A 20,385-nucleotide genomic window follows, 5' to 3' on the forward strand; every position below is an offset into this window, starting at 1 on the left:
TCCATCACACAGCATATCAAGAACTGGTGTGGTAGAAAACGTCCCCTGCTTTCCACCCATGGAAGTAACCTCTTCTCAGGAATTGGCAAGAAGTGAATAGATGAATTCCTAGTGTGGAGCATAAATCTGGCAATAGGAGAACATGAGGAAATCAGAACAGAGAGTACGCAAAAGTAGGAAGACAATGAGAAAGATGAAGGACAGATCCAGAGAGAACATGACGAGTCCCACACTTGAGACACTAGAGGTACAAAGGATACAGCCTATAATCTTCAACAGAAAAATGGAGGGATCCCAGGGAAGATACTTTACCAGCTTCCTAATGTATAGAAATACCTCGTACAGTTTGAAATTATTAAAGACTATCTAAAGTTTCAGAGCAAGCGTAAGTTGACTGCAGCATTTCCAAACCAAACTGAAAAAGATTATTTGTTGTCAGACTCTTGCACCACTTTGAGAAACATTTCGATAAATACGGCTACTTGAGTGAAAATTGGATTGCTTTAAAACAGCTCTTTTGCTGTGTCTCCACTTCTTCTATATACCATCCATCATCTCTCAGTCCATTATCGTTCAATGTCCACTATCTCTGAATATTGTAGTGGATAATATAGTGCTTGTTTCTTCCATAATTTACCTCCCCCATTAATCATCATTATTGTTGTCACAGTCATTGCTTATTAGATTTATGATTGTTTCACCAATATTTTTGCTCACCACTCCTTGTCTCCCAAGTCTTTGTGAGTTCAGTTTCTTATTTCTATAATTGATTATCTATGAGTGGTAAACTCTATTTACCTGAAAATGTCTTTATTTCATTCTTTCCCTTGAATAGTATTTTAGTTGAATTTAGAACCTTGTTTGTAGGTTATTTTCCCTCATAACTTTGTACATATTATTCTACTGTCCAAATTGTTTTCCACTGTAAGTAATTCATCTTTCCTCTCTGGTTGCTTTTAAGATTTCCATTTTGTCTTTGATGATCTCATATTTCACTATAATATATTTGGATGTGGGTTAGTTTTAATTTTTCCAGCTCTGGACATAATATGATGTTTCAGTTTTTCTCTTCAACTCTGGAAAATTATCATCCATTATCTCTTCAAATATTGCCACAGATTAATTCTGCTCTGCATTCTGGGTCATTTGCAAACTTTATCTTCTGGTTAACCAGCTGCATTTAATAGGACATTTATCTCATCCGTTTAGTTTTTAATGTCGATATCTGCATTATTCTTTCCTAACTTGTTTTCTGTTCCTCCATTTATCTCTTTAGTCATTTTAATACGCTTATTTTATAATATATCTCAAGATTTTATAATTTTTGTTTAGTTCCTTAGGGTGCTTGTTCTTCTGATTTACTTTTATCTCCTGACTTTTCTTCATAGTGGAGTTATTTCCTTTTGTGGCTTGTAAATTTTTATTGTGAATTTACTTTCAGGAAGGGTTGTTTTTTTTCTGTGGGATTTCCATGTGTCTGCGTTGAGATAGTATCACTTCAGAGAAGTTTAGCATATTTAGAAATAAGGGAAGGGAAATAATGCTGGGGCAGACGTTTCAATAGTCCTAAAATCTTTTAATCTTAATTCATTGGCTTGTATTTCCTACACACAACTTCCCAGGCCAGGGATTCTGATGCAAAATCCAGATAAATGACAAGTTTCCTCACCATTTTTTAAGGCTGACGGACAGAGTCTGTGACGGAGGGACCACTTTGAGAATCCAGGCTTTATTCAAAGAGCTTTGCTCAAGTTTATCATCATGAGTGAGCCTACAAGAGAAAGGGCTCTGATTTCCACATGGAAATGGGACTCCAGCTCCAAAACCTCTGGGTTTATATCCTATACAAAATCATGCAGCTACTGACAGTGGTATCTTCCCACTCTTGCCTTGTACACCTGGGAATTTCCTTTTCTCTCCTTCAAATCAATTCTACGTTTAGCAAAGATTGTTTGCCTTTTTAGATAAAACTTTTTTTTTTTTTAACATCTTTATTGGAGTATAATTGCTCTACAATGGTGTGTTAGTTTCTGCTTTATAACAAAGTGAATCAGCCATACATATACATATATCCCCATGTCTCCTCCCTATTGCGTCTCCCTCCCACCCTCCCTATCCCACCCCTCTAGGTGGTCACAAAGCACCGAGCTGATCTCCCTATGCTATGTGGCTGCTTCCCACTAGCTATCGGTTTTACATTTGGTAGTGTATACATGTCCTAGAGAAACGGAAATAAAAACAAAAATAGATAAAGCATTTTTTAAAGTTTGTAAAGGCATAGGGCCTATGTGCTTCATTTCAATTCATTATTTTCTGAACATTCCATTATTGTGAAATATGGTAGTTGTTGTTCTGGGATTAAACTTGACTTCCAATCACTTTCTTCTAATAATAGATTCCATGCCACTGGCCACAAGGATGGGGATATCATTCAGATCTGGCCAATCACCATGTTTAATTTCCATAGAGTACTATGTGATTGGCCTAGAGGTGATCTTCTGATACAAGCAGAGCCAATAGGAGTCCTTCTCTGTGGCTGATATGCAAATATTGGGAGAATTAAGTGTTATTTTGAACTAGAAAAATATAAGCCTGGAGATGCCGTAAGTCACTCTCTCCTACTTCGTAGTCATCTATCTGTGCAATCATCTGTCTGTACTAGGAAAGAATGACACTAGCACTCAGAAGGAATCAGAGCCAAGAAAGAAAAAGAAAGAATGGACAACCACATTTGAATCCCTAAATCCTGGCATGCCCAGAGTCAGCCCAACTCGTGTTAAATAGGCCAGTGGATTCCTTTTGCTTAAGCTAACTTGAATTGGGTTTCTGGCACTTACATCTGACTTATACACCAATAAATTAAAGCATAAATGGAACTGAGATAAGAAACCATCAATATGGATTTCTTATTTTTTTCTTTTTTAAAAAATTTTAGTTAATTTATTTATTAAGTTTATTTATTGATTTATTTATTTTTTGGCTGCATTGGGTCTTCATTGCTGCACACGGGCTTTTCTCTATTTGTGGCGAGCGGGGGCTACTCTTCATTGTGGTGCGTGGGCTTCTCATTGCTGTGGCTTCCCTGTTGTGGAGCACGGGCTCTAGGCGTGTGGGCTTCAGTAGTTGTGGCTCGCGGGCTCTAGAGCGCAGGCTCAGTAGTTGTGGTGCATGGGCTTAGTTGCTCCGCAGCATGTGGGATCTTCCCCAACCAGGGCTCAAACCCGTGTCCCCTACATTGGCAGGTGGATTTTTAACTACTGCGCCACCAGGGAAGTCCCAATATGGATTTCTTTTATTTATTTATTTTTGGTAGTTCAGTCTGTAGCGCGTGGTTTGACATGAAGCAAAGCAAGTTCTGAGTTCCTGAGAAGCAGTGAGTAAACATCAGATCTAATCTGAGAGGCAAGGGATTGGAGTCACAGGATAAAGTCAATGTCAATTCCCAGTAATCTGAACAGGGACATTAAAAGATAGGGTAGGGGAGATGCCAGAGTCATAGCCAGGAAACAGGAACCAGGGATCAGGAATAAGGAAAAGCAAACAAGGCCGCAGCAGCAGGCAGGGGTGTGGGCAGCAAACACTGGGTGTTCTGAGTTATGCTGGAGGTCAGCTGAGCTTTGCCTCCCAGTAGCTTCTTAAAGATGCCAGGACGCTGTCCCATTCCTGCTAGGTGGTGCCACCTGGTGTCCAAAAAAATGAAGTTGGCATGGAATTGACTGTTAGGGCAAGGAGTCCTTAAGCAAAAAGGACCATAATTTTTTTTTTTTTTCTAATTATGTATCCCAGCAGTATCTAGACAGCATCAAAATATATGTATTTTATGCTGATTATCAGTTTCCAAGGCAAATATCAAAGTGACTTACCCTCAGAAAGATGTGTCAAGATATAAGAAATTTGTTTTTAAGTTAAGCAGATTCATGAGAAATATTATACTTTCCGGTGGTAATAACAGTTTTGGTTCATTCTCATCAAAAGGAGACATCTCCTTATCACCCTATGTTTACAGCTATGGGTAAAATGGGAGAAGAAGTAGCGCTAGTGAGCATAACTAATAAGGCGTTTCATAGATTTAGAAGAAGCAGTATGAAGAATATTAAACATCCATCCTCTGGAATGGATTTTAATGAGAGGATTAGTAAGATGTCCCCACCTGTGTTTGAAAGGTTGAGAAACTTCCAGATAATTAGCTGCATGCCATGGCGGATGGAGTAAAGTATATCTTTCGTTCAAGGAGCTTGTAATCTACTTAGAGATGATGGTACCAAGAGAAATAATAGATTTCCTTAATGATATATGTTTAGAGCCAATCCCTACATAGCTATTTTCTGGGATAATTTATAGAGCAAGTTTTTGTTGCACATATTAAATCCTGCTTTAGCTACCGTTTGCCTCTTTCGGTGAAGAACTGTTGAGAGTAGGGATGAGTGACTGTGCCCCTCCATCTACATTACCAACGCTCGGCATAGAGTCGGGCACATACAGGTCCTCAGTACATTTTTGTCAAATGGCTGGATGACATCTCAAGGTTCCTGTTAGTCGCATGGTACTTGGGAGTCTCACAGCCATCCCATTAATTTCCATGTTAAATTTCCCTTAAGATGCATGGACTATAAGAAATGTGGTCTTTCAAAATGTCACTCACTCTTAAGTGCCAAGCATTCACCAGAATCACACTTGAAATGACATTTTCTAGTAAGAGCCTCTAAGCAGCATAACACTCTTATTTAAAAAGAGAGAATGGTGTCCATTTCTCCATCTCTTTCAATAATCTATATTAAATTTCCTTGTAATCATTTGCTTAACAGAAAATAAAGGCACCTAGTATGTATTTATTATCATCCAAGAGCCAGCTGTTTAATGAGGTTCTTATTTTATCTCTAAGAAAATCTGGAGCCATTTGTACACTGTGGAATTACTTTACAAGAAGATGTTTCAGTACAGTACTGGCAATATTTCAGTTTTGCAGATAAATGGCTGAGAACAAATCATCATCCTCTTTCTTCTCTTTCATGGGTAGAAAAAAATTTCAAACTTAAACCTCTGTAGAATCTGCATTTAAATGAAGATTGCCAATTATCAAGTATGTTAACGGGGGATTCTTTGGACCAGAGTCGATCATAAGTAGTTTAATCTATTTCCAATACATATATACAAGCAAATAGGAGAAAATAAAAATCACCTATGATCCCACCTAACGCTCTGATTTTGTGTGTAAATAATAAGGTGTTCTAATTATATACCCACATGCATACATACACATGAATTTGGCTGTGATTTTTTTTTTAACCAAAATAGATCTTAGAGTATACACCATTTAAAATTTTTCCTATTTTCTTAAAAGATATATTGTGAATATCTTTTAACATCAACACTCTTTTTCTATCATCTTTCAAATGTCTGCATAGGATTTCATGATCTTAATATATTACAACTTACTCAACCAACTAGTAACTTATGTACAACTTTTTGTTCAAATCAATGCATTCATCTTCATGGAGAAATTTCTGCGCATGCCCTTAACTGCTTCTTAGGATAAATTTCCAGAAATAAAATAAATGGATGAAAGGATTCACAAAATCTAATGACTGTAAATATCGCCAAATTGCCTCTGTAAAAGTTCTATCACTTTTCTCTTTTTGCTCAGTAATGTGGCAGGGTTCCCATTCTCCCAAACTCCAATTTGCCCCAAGTTATGATTGTTCTTTTTTGAGTTCTGAAAATTTGAAGATTCGCTAGGCAAAAAATGATATGTAATTTGTTTTATTACTAGTGACGGCGATCTTATTTAGTGGAGCATCAGCCATTTTTGTTTCTTCTCTTGTTCGTTATTTATATCCTTTGTCCATTTTTCTATTATGCTTCCCTTTTCTTTATTGGTCTTTTATAACAGAAGAAATATCAGCAGCAAGTATCTAATGTTTATTGAGTGTTATGAGCCAGGCCCTGTTCCAGGAGCTTTATGCTTAATCCCACCCAACGAGATAAGTGCTGTTACCACCCCTATTTTATAAATGACACATCTGGTGCACAGAAAGTAATTTGCCTCAGGTAACATAACTAATATGCATTTGGTATATTAAAAAGATTAACAATCATTATATATATTATAAAGACTATTAACCTATCAATATGTGTGTTGAAACTGCTTTCCTTGGTTTATCCTTTGTCATTTAATTTTATTTGTAGTGAATTCTGCCTGCTAGGATTGCTTGACTCTATTCTCATCAAATAAATTGGCTTTTATTTTGATATTTGATCACCTGAAGAATGTTTTATATAAATATAATTCAAACACATACAAGCATTCAGACAGTATGAAAGGACACACAGAGTTAAATTATCTTTTCCCCCTTTGTCATGGTCCTACAATAGCAAAATTATCTCCTTTTAACCATTTATGGTTTTAGTTCTTCCGATGGCTGCCCCATGACTCTAAATAATATGTATATGCTTCCATTTCTTGATTTATCAACTCCACACATACATATTGATTTCTTACTGTGAGAGATGTGACATTTTAGGTAACTTAGCCCTGCCTTTCTCTCGCTCCTCCTCCAATTACCTTCCACAAGTAATATCAATCTTGGTTGTGAGTACGTGTATAACTTTAAGTAATATACTTCAACCTCTAGTTCTTTAGACAGTGTACCTTAACTAAGTGGTTCATTCCTAATGGGGGAAATCACATGTAAAAATGGTTATTCTCTCTATTCCTTGGATCATAAAATGCCATATTTATGAAGGAATGCTTCACTAGAAGCAGGTCTATCTTTAGTCCTAACAATGGAACCAGAGAGATCTGTGTAAGTACAATGAAAGATATTGATATACGTGACTATATAAATTATAATAAGTATATATACATTTATAAGCATAGATTATGTAGATTATATAGATTATAGAGCCTTTCCAAATATATTGCTTTATTTATTGCCCAGGATAATTTTGTAACGTATACAGAACAACTATTCTTACATATTATAGGTGAGGAAACAAGCATGAAGACTTTATGGCCATATGAAGTCACTGTCGTGGTCTTTTAGGTTTTGTTTTGTTTTGGTTTGGTTCTGACCAGCGTCCACTTTTCCTTTCTTGTGGCAGTATTACTCTGAGCAATAATCCCATCTTTCCCCAGTCTCAGTTCATGTGCTTCTAAGTAAAACCAATTACTGCCCTGAATTCATGAACAATGTGACTTAGACCTGAGACAGTAAATGAAGCACATTTCCCTGGCCACAGGTGGGTCTGGAATGGCATCAGAATCTATAAGGTGTACTAAGATTTATGTTGGGAATAATGGGACAAAGATTCTTGCTCTATCCTCCTGAAGAAAGATGCAGCCCTGGGACTCGCTGGCAGCTATCTAGTGACCGGGTAAGGGAGATAACCCTGAAGAAGCTGAGCGACGTGAGAGCTCAGCTCATTTCACTGGATCCTTTCCTGAGCCATTTCTACTCCTGCAGTTCAGTTACATCAGCCAACACAGACTCCCCTTGTGTTTACTCCCATTTGGGTTGATTTCATGTCAACTGCAATAACTGTACAGTTAATTCGTGACAATCCTGACACCACCACTTTTGACTTAAACCTAGGGCTCTTTCTACCCTACCACGGTGCCTCTGAAAGTAATGTCTTTGTTCAGGATTCAAAAACACACACCTTTCAAGATGTCTTCATTATATCTTTTGCCTTCCTTCACAGTCTACAACACAATTTTTAGAAATGCAAATCCATCACATGGAATTCATTCATGAGCCAATACGCATACGTATTTGGGTATGACATTCCCTATATACTTGAAATAATAGCATGGATCAGAGAAAAGCTAATTTCAAAACTTTTTGTTAAATAAAGTTACTTTTATCTTAAGATAATTCTGGATCATTTTAAGCGTTAGGGACACCACCCACCACGTGCCGCTGTGTACAAGAGTTGTGGTCATCAAATTCAATTATAAATTAGTTGTCTGAAATTCAGAGCACATTTAACCTAAGAAAAAGTATTGTAATTAGTTACTCGCTTCTTAGATTAGCACAGAAAAGCTGATTTAATCTAAAATGTGGCTAAATTACTTTGTATTTGAATGAGAAATACTAGAGCACATTACTGTCAAAAAACTAACAATAAAACTTTTATAAGTACTAAGAGGATGGTTCTTAAGCAAGGAGATTTACTTGTAGAAGACGGAAAGACAAATGAAAGTGTGTGGTTATTCCAAAGAGGCTCTGGAGTCACTGCCAAGGTCATAGTGGCTGATGATTTAGGTCATTTACTGTACTTGATTTCACATCAAAATGTGTCTTTTCCTTTCCATGGTACAATAAAAGCTCTACCTCTATTCTTGAACTTCAGAACCACACAAAGATGGAACTGAGAAAGGGAAAATACAAAGGAGGTTTTCATTTGCTCTTTTAATGTACGTTTCAAGTGCAAAGTCTCCATCTTCAGAAAGTTACTATCTAGAAAAGCAAATATACATGTAAACCCAAGATTGCATGGCCGAGCTGGCAAGGAATCGATGGAGGCACATACAGAGGTGGAGGAGGGACTTAGCATGTGGGCTAGTGGTTCCCAAAGGAGGAGACTGAGGTACATGGTGAAAGACTTGATGGGGCAGAAGCAGGAGCTGGGAAGAGAGAGCTTTGCGCCTGTGAAGAAAGGCATGAGGCTACAAGCCAGAGAGATGTGTCTGGCTACTATGCGAAGTTAGAGTGAAGGAAGAGAAAAATGGAGAGACAAATGTTTGAACTCCTGGTCTGAAAGTCATGGAAAACTGTTAAATAGGGTTCTTCCATGGGAACTAGAAGATAGTTGGAAGAGAGAGTGTGGGGATGCAGCATTAAAGGAGAGGGAATGTGTGTGTAAGTAGATGTATAAAAAGAGATTGTCGCATCGCACAGGGAGATCAGCTCGGTGCTTTGTGACCACCTAGAGGGGTGGGAGAGGGAGGGCGGGAGGGAGGCGTAAGAGGGAGGAGATATGGGGATGTATGTATATGTATAGCTGATTCACTTTGTTATACAGCAGAAGCTAACACAACAATGTAAAGCAATTATACTCCAATAAAGATGTTAAAAAAAAAAAAGAGATTGTCATACGTGCTGTAAACTAAGTTTAAGAAGCAAGTGAGAAAAGTGAAGAGTAAAACACATGGAGGATTGTGTAAGGTGAAAGAAGAAGTGGTCAACAGACGGCACAGGCGGACAGAGAGTCTAGACCCAGGGTAACCTAGTTACAGGAGGCCCTCCGTATCCGCGGGTTCCTCATCGAACAATCCGAGGTTAGTTAGTTGACTCAGCAGACATGGAGCCCACGGATAGAGAGGGCTGACTGTACTATGCCATTTCATATAAGGGACTTGAGCACCTGTGGATTTTGGTATCCACAGGGGGCCTGGAACCCATTCCCTGTGGAGACAGAGGGACAGCTGTACATTAACGCTAAGTAGAGCTGCTGGAAGAGGCTGGTGGAGTCCAAATGCACCAGGTGGAAGAACGAGCTTGCAGGTGTGAATGTGTGGAACTTTCCGTGTCAAGTATTCCTAATTTAGAATTATCTTTATTTTAATGTTGAAACTCACTGGAGTCACTCTGCACAATACCTGAAATGCCAAAGCTGGGAAGCACAAGATTTCAGCTAGACTGGCAAGTGTCTGGTGCCTAGAAAGGAAAGGACCTTGCCATGGTGGGAAACACATTTTCTTAAGACATGCAACGCACGGGTAGGGGAGTAGAAAAGGCGCTACCAGTAATAACCACATATTGACCTGAGGAGATCGTAAATGGACTGTTTCAAATGCCCCCCAGGCTTGTGCTCAACAGTGTCAACATTCATCCTTGGAGTCTGCATTTTTAATGGAAAACTACTGTGCATGGTAGTGCTGAAAGTAGGAAGGCCAAACCTTTCCTTGGCTGTAGCTGCATGATTCTTTCCCAAGGCTCATTTGTGCTTTAGTCGTTTTGCTTTGCTTGGCCTTTTTACAACATGGCAGCTCAGGAAGAGAAGATGAGGGACTCAGCAGATTTTCAAAAATTTTTCCTCCAAATGTTCCTTTAATACTAGTATATCTTGGACAAAGATCCCTGATGTTTTAATTAATTGTTCTTGGTGTTTCTTTAAAAGCATCCTTTGGCATTTGTGAATCTGCCATGGCTTTTGCTCTTAATTTGCACTCACTGGTAATTTCCTTTAATGCAGGAGAGGCACTTCTCAGTAGCCAGGTAAAATATAAGTTTTTTTGGAGACTCCTTCTTGAAAGTTGCTGAATTCAGTGGTAACTTTGGGGTGGCAGCCTTAAGAAAGGTCAGCTGGCAGAAAAAAAGAATAGTGCGGCTCTGTTGCTTCTTACTCCGCTCTGGGCGATCTGACTTTTAAAAATCCTTTGTTACTTTGCGAGACATTTTCAAATGCATTTGAAGTAATTAACACCCTGAATTGAATCTTGTTGTCACATTTAATTATTAGAGAGCTACCTTCCTTTAGGGTATTTGACTGTTGCCCAAAACGTTGGTCTTAATCTAAAACCAAGAAGAGACCTCTGACATAGTGAAAGCCACCAAAGTGTCACTTATTAAATATAAATGGTAAGCATCTAAAGGGGAGGTGAAGAAAGAGCACTAGTTCTCATCTGGAAAAGGAAATTCTTCCAGGATGAAGGGAAAATTACATTAACTCTTAGCAGACGAAGCTCCTTCATTTTTACTTGTCAACGTGATGATTTTAAAATGTGTGTGTTCCTATACCGTGTTACATTTGCACTGATAAATAAAGAATATTCCGACTCTCAACTTCTATCTCCAATTTGCCAAAATTAGTATAAATACAACGGTTTCTATTAGTCTATTGTCTGGAAAGTGACATAAGGAAAAAAATTAAATGATATCGATTTGAAATGAAGAAAGCTGATTTATGTGCATTTTAGGAAGCCTAAGTGAATCAGCTAAATACATACACCGAGAAAAAAAATGTTACCCTCTGAGTAGTATCATCTTGTAATAAGCTGGAAACATGAAGTTTATTAATGGTGTTAGAAATTAAGTGGCTAATGAAATGTTCCTATTCTTGGACCTCTTCTGTGATAATAATCCCTTAAAAGTTAGAAATTGACTGTATCTCTATGACGTAACAGAGAAGATACTACTAAAGCCACTAGGAATTATCACCAAGTAGAAGCACATTTTACACGGTCAAAGAAGCACAGGCCAAGTTCTGGTACTTACTATGTAAGGACTATGGCAACTGCATCATTCAACACACTCTCCCCAAACAAGAGTGTGTACAGGTCGGGGTCGACATGCAGTTCATGGAAAATGGCCAACACCGTCACTAGGGAAGACACACAGATATGCAGAGTTAGCTGGGACGTAGCCATGGACTTGTCCTTGGTTGTGGTCACCTGTATAAAGCACTCATTAAATGTTCATCTTCTCAAATCCATCACTATACACACTCCGAACCTTTAATCAAAAAACAATCTGACTGTTCACTCCCCTGCTTAGAGATTTCTCTGGGCTCCCCACTGCTTACAGAGAAAGTCTGAGCTCCTTGGTACAAGTCTTCTATAATCTTCACACTCTTTACCTTCCAGCATCTCTGTCTGCACCACTCCCACCCCCCAACCACCCTTTGCTGCCTCCCTCAAGCCACAAGGAACTTGCCATAATTTCCCAAACATGTGTCATTTTTTAATTACCTTGGCATTTTGATTCACTTTACTAGAGCAGCTATTTGTTTCCCATCCAAGTGCCACTGTTCCCCTCCTTCCTTACATACGTAAACACAGACACACACACATGCACACACACACACACTTCTTGCTCCAAAAAAACCCAAAACAAAACAAACCTTTATTCAATCTTTGAAAGCCTTTCAAATTTCCCCTCCACCCCGCTGATCCCTCAGCAAAGACCTGGGTCACTCCTTTTTGATCCCAGAATTTGGGATCGCAGAACATATCACAGAAGAGACTGTGAGCTCTTGGCAAACGCTCAATAAATGTTTGATGCGTGAACGACTAAGTGAATGAATGAATGAATGTTGTTGCAGCGACTTATTCCTGTGAAGGGAGAGGTAGTCGGCACCTGGTTCCCATTCTCTCGAGATCACACTCATCTATAAAGATGGACTCAATGCTCCTAAAAGCAAGACCTGAGGATTCATTTTTGGCAGCCTGCTGCATGGCTACTATATACCTCATGTCTGTATGGAGGCTTTGGGAGTACACCAGGCAGTAAATAATCACACACTGATTAGCTGTGGCCATCAAAACTATTTCAGTGTCTTGATACTTGAAACAGTCATGCAAAGCGTGAACAGTAATCATTAGGAAAATGATCCATTGAGTTGACTGCCAAAGGGGAAAAGAGGGTGGTTGAACATGACACTGATGGTAAATTTTTGAGGCAGGGTGGGCATTTTCATTTCTGCTCTTTCTTTTCCTATTTCATGGGCCGTGAGGTTAGTAACTGTGTTGTATAAAAGAGTGCTGGGGGGATAAAAAGCTGAGTTGGACTGTTTTGTAAGTAGAATCAAGAAGTTTGGCACTTGTCCTGCCATAATGGAAGGGTTTTAGTCAGACAGTGACACAATCTGATTTAAACCTTGGAAATTAAGTTCAGGCAGCAGGGCAGAGGGCAGAATGGACATGTGGCTAGAAGCTTTCCCAAATGTTCTGGCAAGAGATGAGTTGTACCAAGACAGGAAGAGTCCTAGATTCAGTCTCCTAAACTCTTTCACATCCTGCTCTGCCCTGAACATCCACCACCCTGGGTTCTCATAGGTCAATGACCACCGTGCTTTGTACTTTACTTACTCGTTGGCTCTCATCTTCCCTCTGTGTCACTAGCCCTTAGCACGGTGCTAGAATATAGCAAGCCTTTAGTGAGTGAATGAATAAAAGATAATGTCAGGGAGGATAGAGCAGAGGTGACAATACCCACAAGATATTTGGGATGGAGAATTGGTGGGTCTTGGTGCTTGAGAGACAGCAAGGAGTGATCTTGGTTTCAACCCTGGGCAGTTGGTAGATGGGCTGCATAAGAGAAATTAGTTTGTAGACAGGGGCATTTTGTAAGTTTGGTTTTTGACATGTTGACTTAAATAGCCAGGTAGAATTTCCAATGGAAATTTCAATAAGAAAGCTGGAAATAAAAGGCTGTAAGCTGAGTTGGACAGAGTTAAAGCAGAAGAAAGATTTTAAGTGTTATAAGCATGTAGATGGAACATAAAGCCACAGGAGTGGCTGAGATTGCCTGGGCAAAGTATATAGAAAGAGAAGAGAGTTCATGAGAGATCCTTGGGGAACACTTACAGCTAAGGGGTACATGGAGAAAAAGAAGCATGAAATATATGCGTGGGATATTTGCCAAACCTGACCCTAAGCATGAACAAGTTGGCTGAAAACCATATTCATCATGCATAGAGTTTTATTTACTAAAAATTATCCTAGGGAAAGGAGTATTGAAGTCAACAACTAGCTTTGAGGTAAAGAGACAACAGATATAAAATGTCATGAATTGGCATGACAATTAGCTGGCTCCCATTTTACTAGGCATAGAGTCAATTTCATTATTCTAGCTGAGTAGATCCTTAATCACGATAGGCAGAATGGCAGAGATGTCCTCTTTACTAGCATGTAGCTGTTCACATTTGCCACCACTCTTAGCCTTCGCAGGCGGTCGTAGGAGGGGCTAACAATTACCTCTGCTAAGTAACCTCTGTCTCCTGGTAGGTTAGTCAAGACCCAGCATCTAATCAAAACAAAGAGACTTCCATTGGGGGTTTTAATTAGCAACATTTTCCTTTTGCTAGGATTTTGTGGAATAAAAGTAATTTTTAAATTAGAAAATTCTATCATGGAAGCTCTATTGAACATCGGCTGTTGTTTTATTGTGATTGTTGATTTTCCAAGCTTTGAAGATGACTTGCAGCTTGTCTGCACTCCCAGACACACAGGTTTCCTGGGCTCACGAACAGGGATGTAAGGCCCAGGGTTTCTTTCCCCACATCCCCAGTTACGAAGTCCACCCTGGGCTGGGATGGACTCTGCACCTTTCCAGTGAGAGCTCTGGGCCTTAGGAGGGAAAGGCTTGTAATTGAATATACAGTTTTGTTCAAAACTGTTCTGACATTCCCACAATTCCTTTTGCACAAAGAACTGAACTCCACTTCATAAACGTTATCCCACACAAGACAGAAAGCTATTACTTTGTGCATTCCTATTTACCCTGTGAAGAAATGGAACGGCTTGGAAATAGAGCCAGGCAGTGTGTCCTACAAGAGGGAGTATTTGCTGGGACCACAAATGAGTTGAATAGGTGAGTCAGGAAATTAGCCGCCCACTCTCGCTGCTAAGCTTAGAGCTTTTAAAAAACACATTTAATTAGCTCACTGGCAGGGCTCAATCTCACACACAATGTCCAAGACTCTGTGGCACCTTCCCAGGAGAGAAGCTCTTGGAACAGCTGTGGACATGCTCACACCAGCTCTGCCCACGTGTTGCTGGGTTTGTAAGGACAACCTAGGCCCGAGGCTGGGCTGAAAAGCAATGCCTAGTTAGATGAGCCTTCTTGTGACAGTATGAGGAGAACATTCTAGACCCCATGTGGATAAGAAGGGGAGAAGACACAATCCAATTTCTTAAGCCTCTGATTTTATCAGGGGATTTAGTCATATTTGCCTTTGTCACGCTGTGGTTGTACTCATCGCTTAGTGGTGGGTTGAAAGCTCCGCTTGGGGCTCGGGGCCCCTCCCCAACACATCCTCTTTCTACTTGACTTTTTAGCTGGAGAAATATCCGCTTTGTCTCCCAAATTGGTAGTAAGGAATGCAAGCATACATAACTTTATGCTCAACTTTATGCAAGCATACATAACTTTATGTATGCTCACACATACACACACACACAAACACACACAACTACCCCCAGGTAAGAGCAGTGGATGGTTGAGAAATGCCACTGACTCACTGGAGATATCTGAGAAAATAGTTTCAGCAATCAAACAGCGAGGGGTCTTGGGGGAATGAATGAGGCGGTGGTGTGGATGGCACTTCTGAGAAGCTGGTGATAAAGGGAAGCCCATGGAGCAGAAAGCCAAGCGAGGCTTTCTCTTCCATTTCTAAATCACAGATTGAGAAGAATAAGCGGAAAGAGAAGTTGAAGAGGGAGGAAAAAGAGGGGAACCCCTTTAAAGCACTGAAACTATTTTCTCATCTCAAATGTAATAACCATACCTGGAGATAAAAATTCAGATAATGACTGGCTGACCCCATCAGTACCTCAATGTGCTGACTCTTAAATGATGTTTTGCTTTTTTTTTTTTTTTACTGCTAGCTTTTGAACTGACCTCTTTCCTAATGCCCTTTCAGTCACTTTTAAGTCTTTAGGGTGATTTAGTGACAGTCCCTTCCCTAGAATCTCCATTAGCAGCTCTCTGACCCATATTTTCTTGGTGTTTTACAAGGAATTTAAATTTCAAATGATATGGGTCTATGGACAACATCACACAATAGTTCCTACCCCTGTTGCTCTAAGTCATCACTGAGCCTTGTCAAAATGCTGACTTTCCCTGGAGAGTGCTCTCTGTGGTTTTCTGTGCAAATCAGTATGTATGACACTTGTCCCTGACACATGGAGAATCAAAAATGTCTCTGGCTTGTGCAGCTGAACCATGTCAGGCCTGACAGGTGGAGAACGCTGGTAGTCTCAAAAATAAGGTAGCATTTTTGCATTTCCACAAGTGATTATTGGGAAAATGTGGGATTTTTTTTTTACTCCTGTAATTCCTACAGAAGAAATTCTCCTGTAACTCTTCCCACTTTTCTGAAATACTATACAGAGTGAGATTTCAAGGAGAGGCTTCCAAAAAAGCTGAGGCATCCTAGGCTCGAATACTGGAATTATTTTGAGCCTAAACCTTCTCACAGAAGCCTTGGCAGCAGAATCAGTGCATGTACTGGTTTTGCCAGTCAAGCTTTGCTAATCATATCCTAGAATTACAACTAGAAAACCTAACCCTTCTGAAATAAGTCAGAGAAACTATGCCAGATCTAGAAAGCTAACCACTAGATTTACTTCTTTGAGGTTATTCTAAATCAGAAGTTACACAAATCATCATGGATGATTTAACCCTAAAACACTGCAATTTTATTTTGGCCATCAATATGATATGTTATTCTGGTACCAAGTTAGTAGTGAAGAAAATACCATATGCAAGCACACTGTTGCAGCCCTCTTCACCAGGGATTCTTGGGAGAAACAAGCCCTAATGCCCCAAGGCAATGGTTTCAAAGTATGGTCCAGGGTCCTTTGGGAGTTCCTGAGACCTATCCAGGAAGATCCCCAAGGTCAAAACCATTTTCAGAATAATATGACAATGTCACTTGAGTTTTTCATTCTTATTATGTCATCTGTGTACGGTGGAAATTTCCAGAAGCTGTATGATGTGTGCGAGTGCAACTGAATGCAGAAACAGATGTGAGGATCCAGCTGTCTTCTACTACACCACACATTAAGGAGATTTGAAAAGATGTAAAACAATGCCACTCTTCTCAGTAAATTTTTTTGTTTTGGAAATAAATTTATTTTTATAAAAATATGTCATTTAGCTTATAAATGGTTTATGATGGCTATTTTAAATAGAGCAATGAAAATATGTTAAAAAAATTTAAAGTTCTAACATGGCAAGAATTGATAGACGTAACACCCATAAACAAAAAGCTCCTTGAGGTCTTTCCTAATTTTGAAGAACTGTAAAGTGGTTGTGACACCAAAAAGCTTGAGAACCACTGTCCAAAGGCATTTGTTGTATGTAATGAATTAATTTACATCCTATGCAGCCAGAATGATACTGGCTAAGCATCATCTTTGAGAGAAATGAGAAAATAGTTGCTCAAATCATTTTCTGTAGAATTTAACTCTCTTGTTGGATTCCTGTTGAGAAAGCCTTCCTAGATCTTAATATCTTTTGCCACACTATAACCAGCTGATTCTTCTGGCATATATGTAGAGGATTTCTAAAACTCCCACATGAGGAAAATTATTCCTTTCATATTAATTCCACTGGCACATTTCTGGAATCACAGTTCTGTCATGAGTGTTTCTGTTTGTTTAAGTCCGTTTTTGGAATGTAAGTGCTTTGTGGACAGAGATTATTTCTTCAATATATGAATAATAAAAACACTGACAATCATACGTCCTTTCCTTGACTTCAAACATGGCTGAATGTTGTTCCAGAATAATCTACTTCCTCTTTTGCTTTAAAACCAGGAGTACAGTCCTTAGCAGTTACTGAGAATATAAAAAGGTAATCAGAAGATCACAAGGTTTGGTATTCAGAAAAAAAAAGATATTTAAAGATTAGGAAGGGAGAAACCTGAGAATAAATACAGGGGTCGGGGGGATGTTTCCCAGATTCCGTATTTGGGAACTTATGGGCTGAAATCTGTTGGCACTTTAGCTGGTGCTTTAAAATTTTTCCCAAAGGTACCTGCAACAGAAATATTCTAAATTTAACATTAGCACAGAACATAAACATTTAAAATAAGACCCAGTTTTCTCACCGACGGGGTTTAATGAGCCATGGTGCAGTTTAATGGGGAATCTTTGCAGTATGCTCAATATCTGAGTGAAGATGACTCACCCTGTCATCAACAAGCGTTCTCCAATCAGGATTACGACAAGCATTTTGCCATTTTAAAAATGAACACAGTAGGCAAGGGTTTGCCTACAAATCATGAAATAAATTCAGAGAAAAGCTCAGTGGAGCCATAAAGCAGACAAAGCTTGGATGGGTCATCAATGGAAGGTAAAAATATCACTGTGACCCATTAAATGTAACAATTGTAGGAAAAAAGATGGTAGTGTTAGTCATGATCATAATATAAGTGGGTTTCACAAATAAATTTTTCTCTTGCTACGAAAAGATATGAAACAAGCAGGTATCTTATACCATCATTGCCCAATCTGTGGATCAAGACCCTGAGGGACGTTACAGAAAGGTTTCAATTAGAGGGTGCATATTCCTGCTTTCTAAGCAGTTTAGACAAGCTGCTAAGGGTGAACAAGAGTAATATTGAGAAGAGTCCACACTGGGCGTGTGTGAGAGAGAGGGGAAAAGGGACAGGAGGAGAGGGATCATACCATGTGTCCAATCATTCATGCCATCACTCTGTGAGGTAGGCTGGATAATGCCTGCCCCTCCCCCCACCGCCAAAGATGTCCATGCACTAACCCCTGGAACCTGTGCATATATAACCTTACATGGCAAAAGGGACTTTGCAGATGTAATTAAGGTTCCCTTAAAATGGGCAGATGATGTTGGATTATTCGGGTGGGTCCAACCTAATCACACAGGCTCTTAAAAGCAGAGAAATTTCTTCGCCTGGTCAGAGATGCAGTTGAAGGCAAGGCAGAAGAGAGACTGAAAAAAAGAGGGAGTCAGGAAGATTCCAAGTGTGAGAAGGATTCAACACTCCATTGCTAACTCTGAGATGTAGGGACTCACTTGCAAGGGCCAGAGGGAGATCTCTAGAAGCCAAGGTATTCCCAGCTTTCAGCCAGCAAGGAAACAGGAACCTCAGTCCTATAACTGCAAGGAACTGGATTCTGCCAACAAACAGAGTGACCCTGGGAGAGGATTCTTCCTAGAGCTTCCCTGTAAGAGCCCAACTAGCCAACACCTTGATTTTGGCCTTGTGAAACCTGGAGTAGAGACCCCAGTTGAGCCGACCTGGACTACTGACCTACAGAACTGTAAAATAATAAATTTGTGTTGTCTTAAGCTGCAACATTTCTGGTAATTTGTTATAGCAGCCCTAGCAAATGAATACACCCTGCTACCCTCTCACCATAGGAACTACAAAATGGCTAAACTTCCAGGCATTTGACTTTTCAATATATGAGTTACTGAGTGGGGATGTAGCTAGAATGGCCCTTCAGTCCTCCCTGCCCCTACCCCACCATGGGTAGAAAAGAAGTCACTTAGACAAATCTTTTAGCTCATGCTTAGCAAGGGAAAACCTGGACCGATGAGAAGGCTGTGGGTTTGAAAATATTTGTGCGCATGGGGCCCTCTGTGCTAATTAATTATCCGTGTGAGTCACCCTTGGTACGATCATCACACACAACAGATCACTCATTTACTCAGAATGTATTACTTTACAGCTCATCAGATTACTTTATTTTCCGCTGTTTATTTTATATGACCTACACTGTGAAGAATTGGTGCTGAAGTGGGAATGATGACTTCCAAACCAGGGTGGAAAGTTAGCACAATTGGGTAAGCCAAGTCTAAAGCGAGCAAGCCAAAAGTCATAAATCAGCTCTCAGGATAATTTTTATTTTTTTTCTTTGAACTTTGTTTTGTATTTTATAAATTTTTTAAAATAAGCATGCATTATTATTTTTATTTTTCATTTCGTGGCCATTTTTATTTTTCCTCTTTGAACTTTGTTTTGCATTTTATAAATTTTTTACAATAAGCATGCACTATTTTTAGAATAAGAAAGGTAAAAACCATCTTAAAAACTGGCCAAACTTAATAAGGAGATACAGCATGGAACTCGGAGTCTCTTCCCACGGCCCAGGATGCCATATGTGAGGACCCCTCACCTCCTCCCTTTCTCTCAGAACTTCCTCCCTGGGCTTCCAGACTGTTGAGCCCTCTATGTGACATGACACTGTGGACACTTCTTGTCTCTCCAAGTGCTCTCCTTTGTGTTGGGGATACAAGCTTCACCTAATTTCCCTTCAACCCCTCTTGTCTCTTTTTCTCTCTCTCTCCTGTGTAAACTCAAGCAGATGCTGCCCAGGAACTCCTCCTCGGTTCCCTTCTCACTCTACCAACTCTCCCCGAGCAATCTCATCCACACTAAGTTATCTCAGTCTCCAGCCCATCTCTTCCTCTCCCTCAGCTACAGACTCCCGTATCCAGCCACTGCCAAGACAACTCCACCTGGAGTTCTTCTACTGGAACAAATACTTGTTAAGCATCACTGTGTGCCTCGCACTGGGTACGGATGTGTTATAGATTCCCTGTCCCCTAACCAGCCTTTGTCAATCGGCTGCTCTGGCTCTTGAACTACCAGTCTCAAGGAATGGCATCATCACCTACCCAGAAACTTTTTGTTTCTGTTAAAAAATGTGACTTATCTTATTTACAATGAAAAAATCTCTGTCATTATAGGATATAATTTCAAGAGACAAGCCACACTTTTCAGTTCAGTGGTTTACGAGGTCAGTCAAGGAAAGAAAAAGAAACCAGTTCCAGAGGTGCTATATTACATCAGATACTGCAGTATGAACTAGCTTTGTCATATCTGAAATTTTAGCCCTCTACAGTAATCCCTTCTGGATTGGAAAATAATATAAGCGGGCAGAAGTTCAGG

At 39.6% G+C, this 20,385-nt stretch overlaps 1 protein-coding gene across 8 annotated transcripts in view; it reads right to left on the minus strand.

The window, feature by feature from the left end:
• SLC9A9 (solute carrier family 9 member A9) overlaps nt 1-20,385 on the minus strand; it is a 685,705-nt gene that overhangs the window by 335,265 nt on the left and 330,055 nt on the right. For all 8 annotated transcript variants that reach the window (XM_068546052.1, XM_068546049.1, XM_068546048.1 and 5 more), the window contains one exon: nt 11,220-11,325. In XM_068546052.1, coding sequence (XP_068402153.1) covers nt 11,220-11,325 — 106 coding nt within the window. The remainder of the gene's footprint in view (nt 1-11,219; nt 11,326-20,385) is intronic.

This window comes from Eschrichtius robustus, chromosome 6, assembly GCF_028021215.1.
Source record: "Eschrichtius robustus isolate mEscRob2 chromosome 6, mEscRob2.pri, whole genome shotgun sequence".
Lineage (NCBI taxonomy): Eukaryota > Metazoa > Chordata > Mammalia > Artiodactyla > Eschrichtiidae > Eschrichtius > Eschrichtius robustus.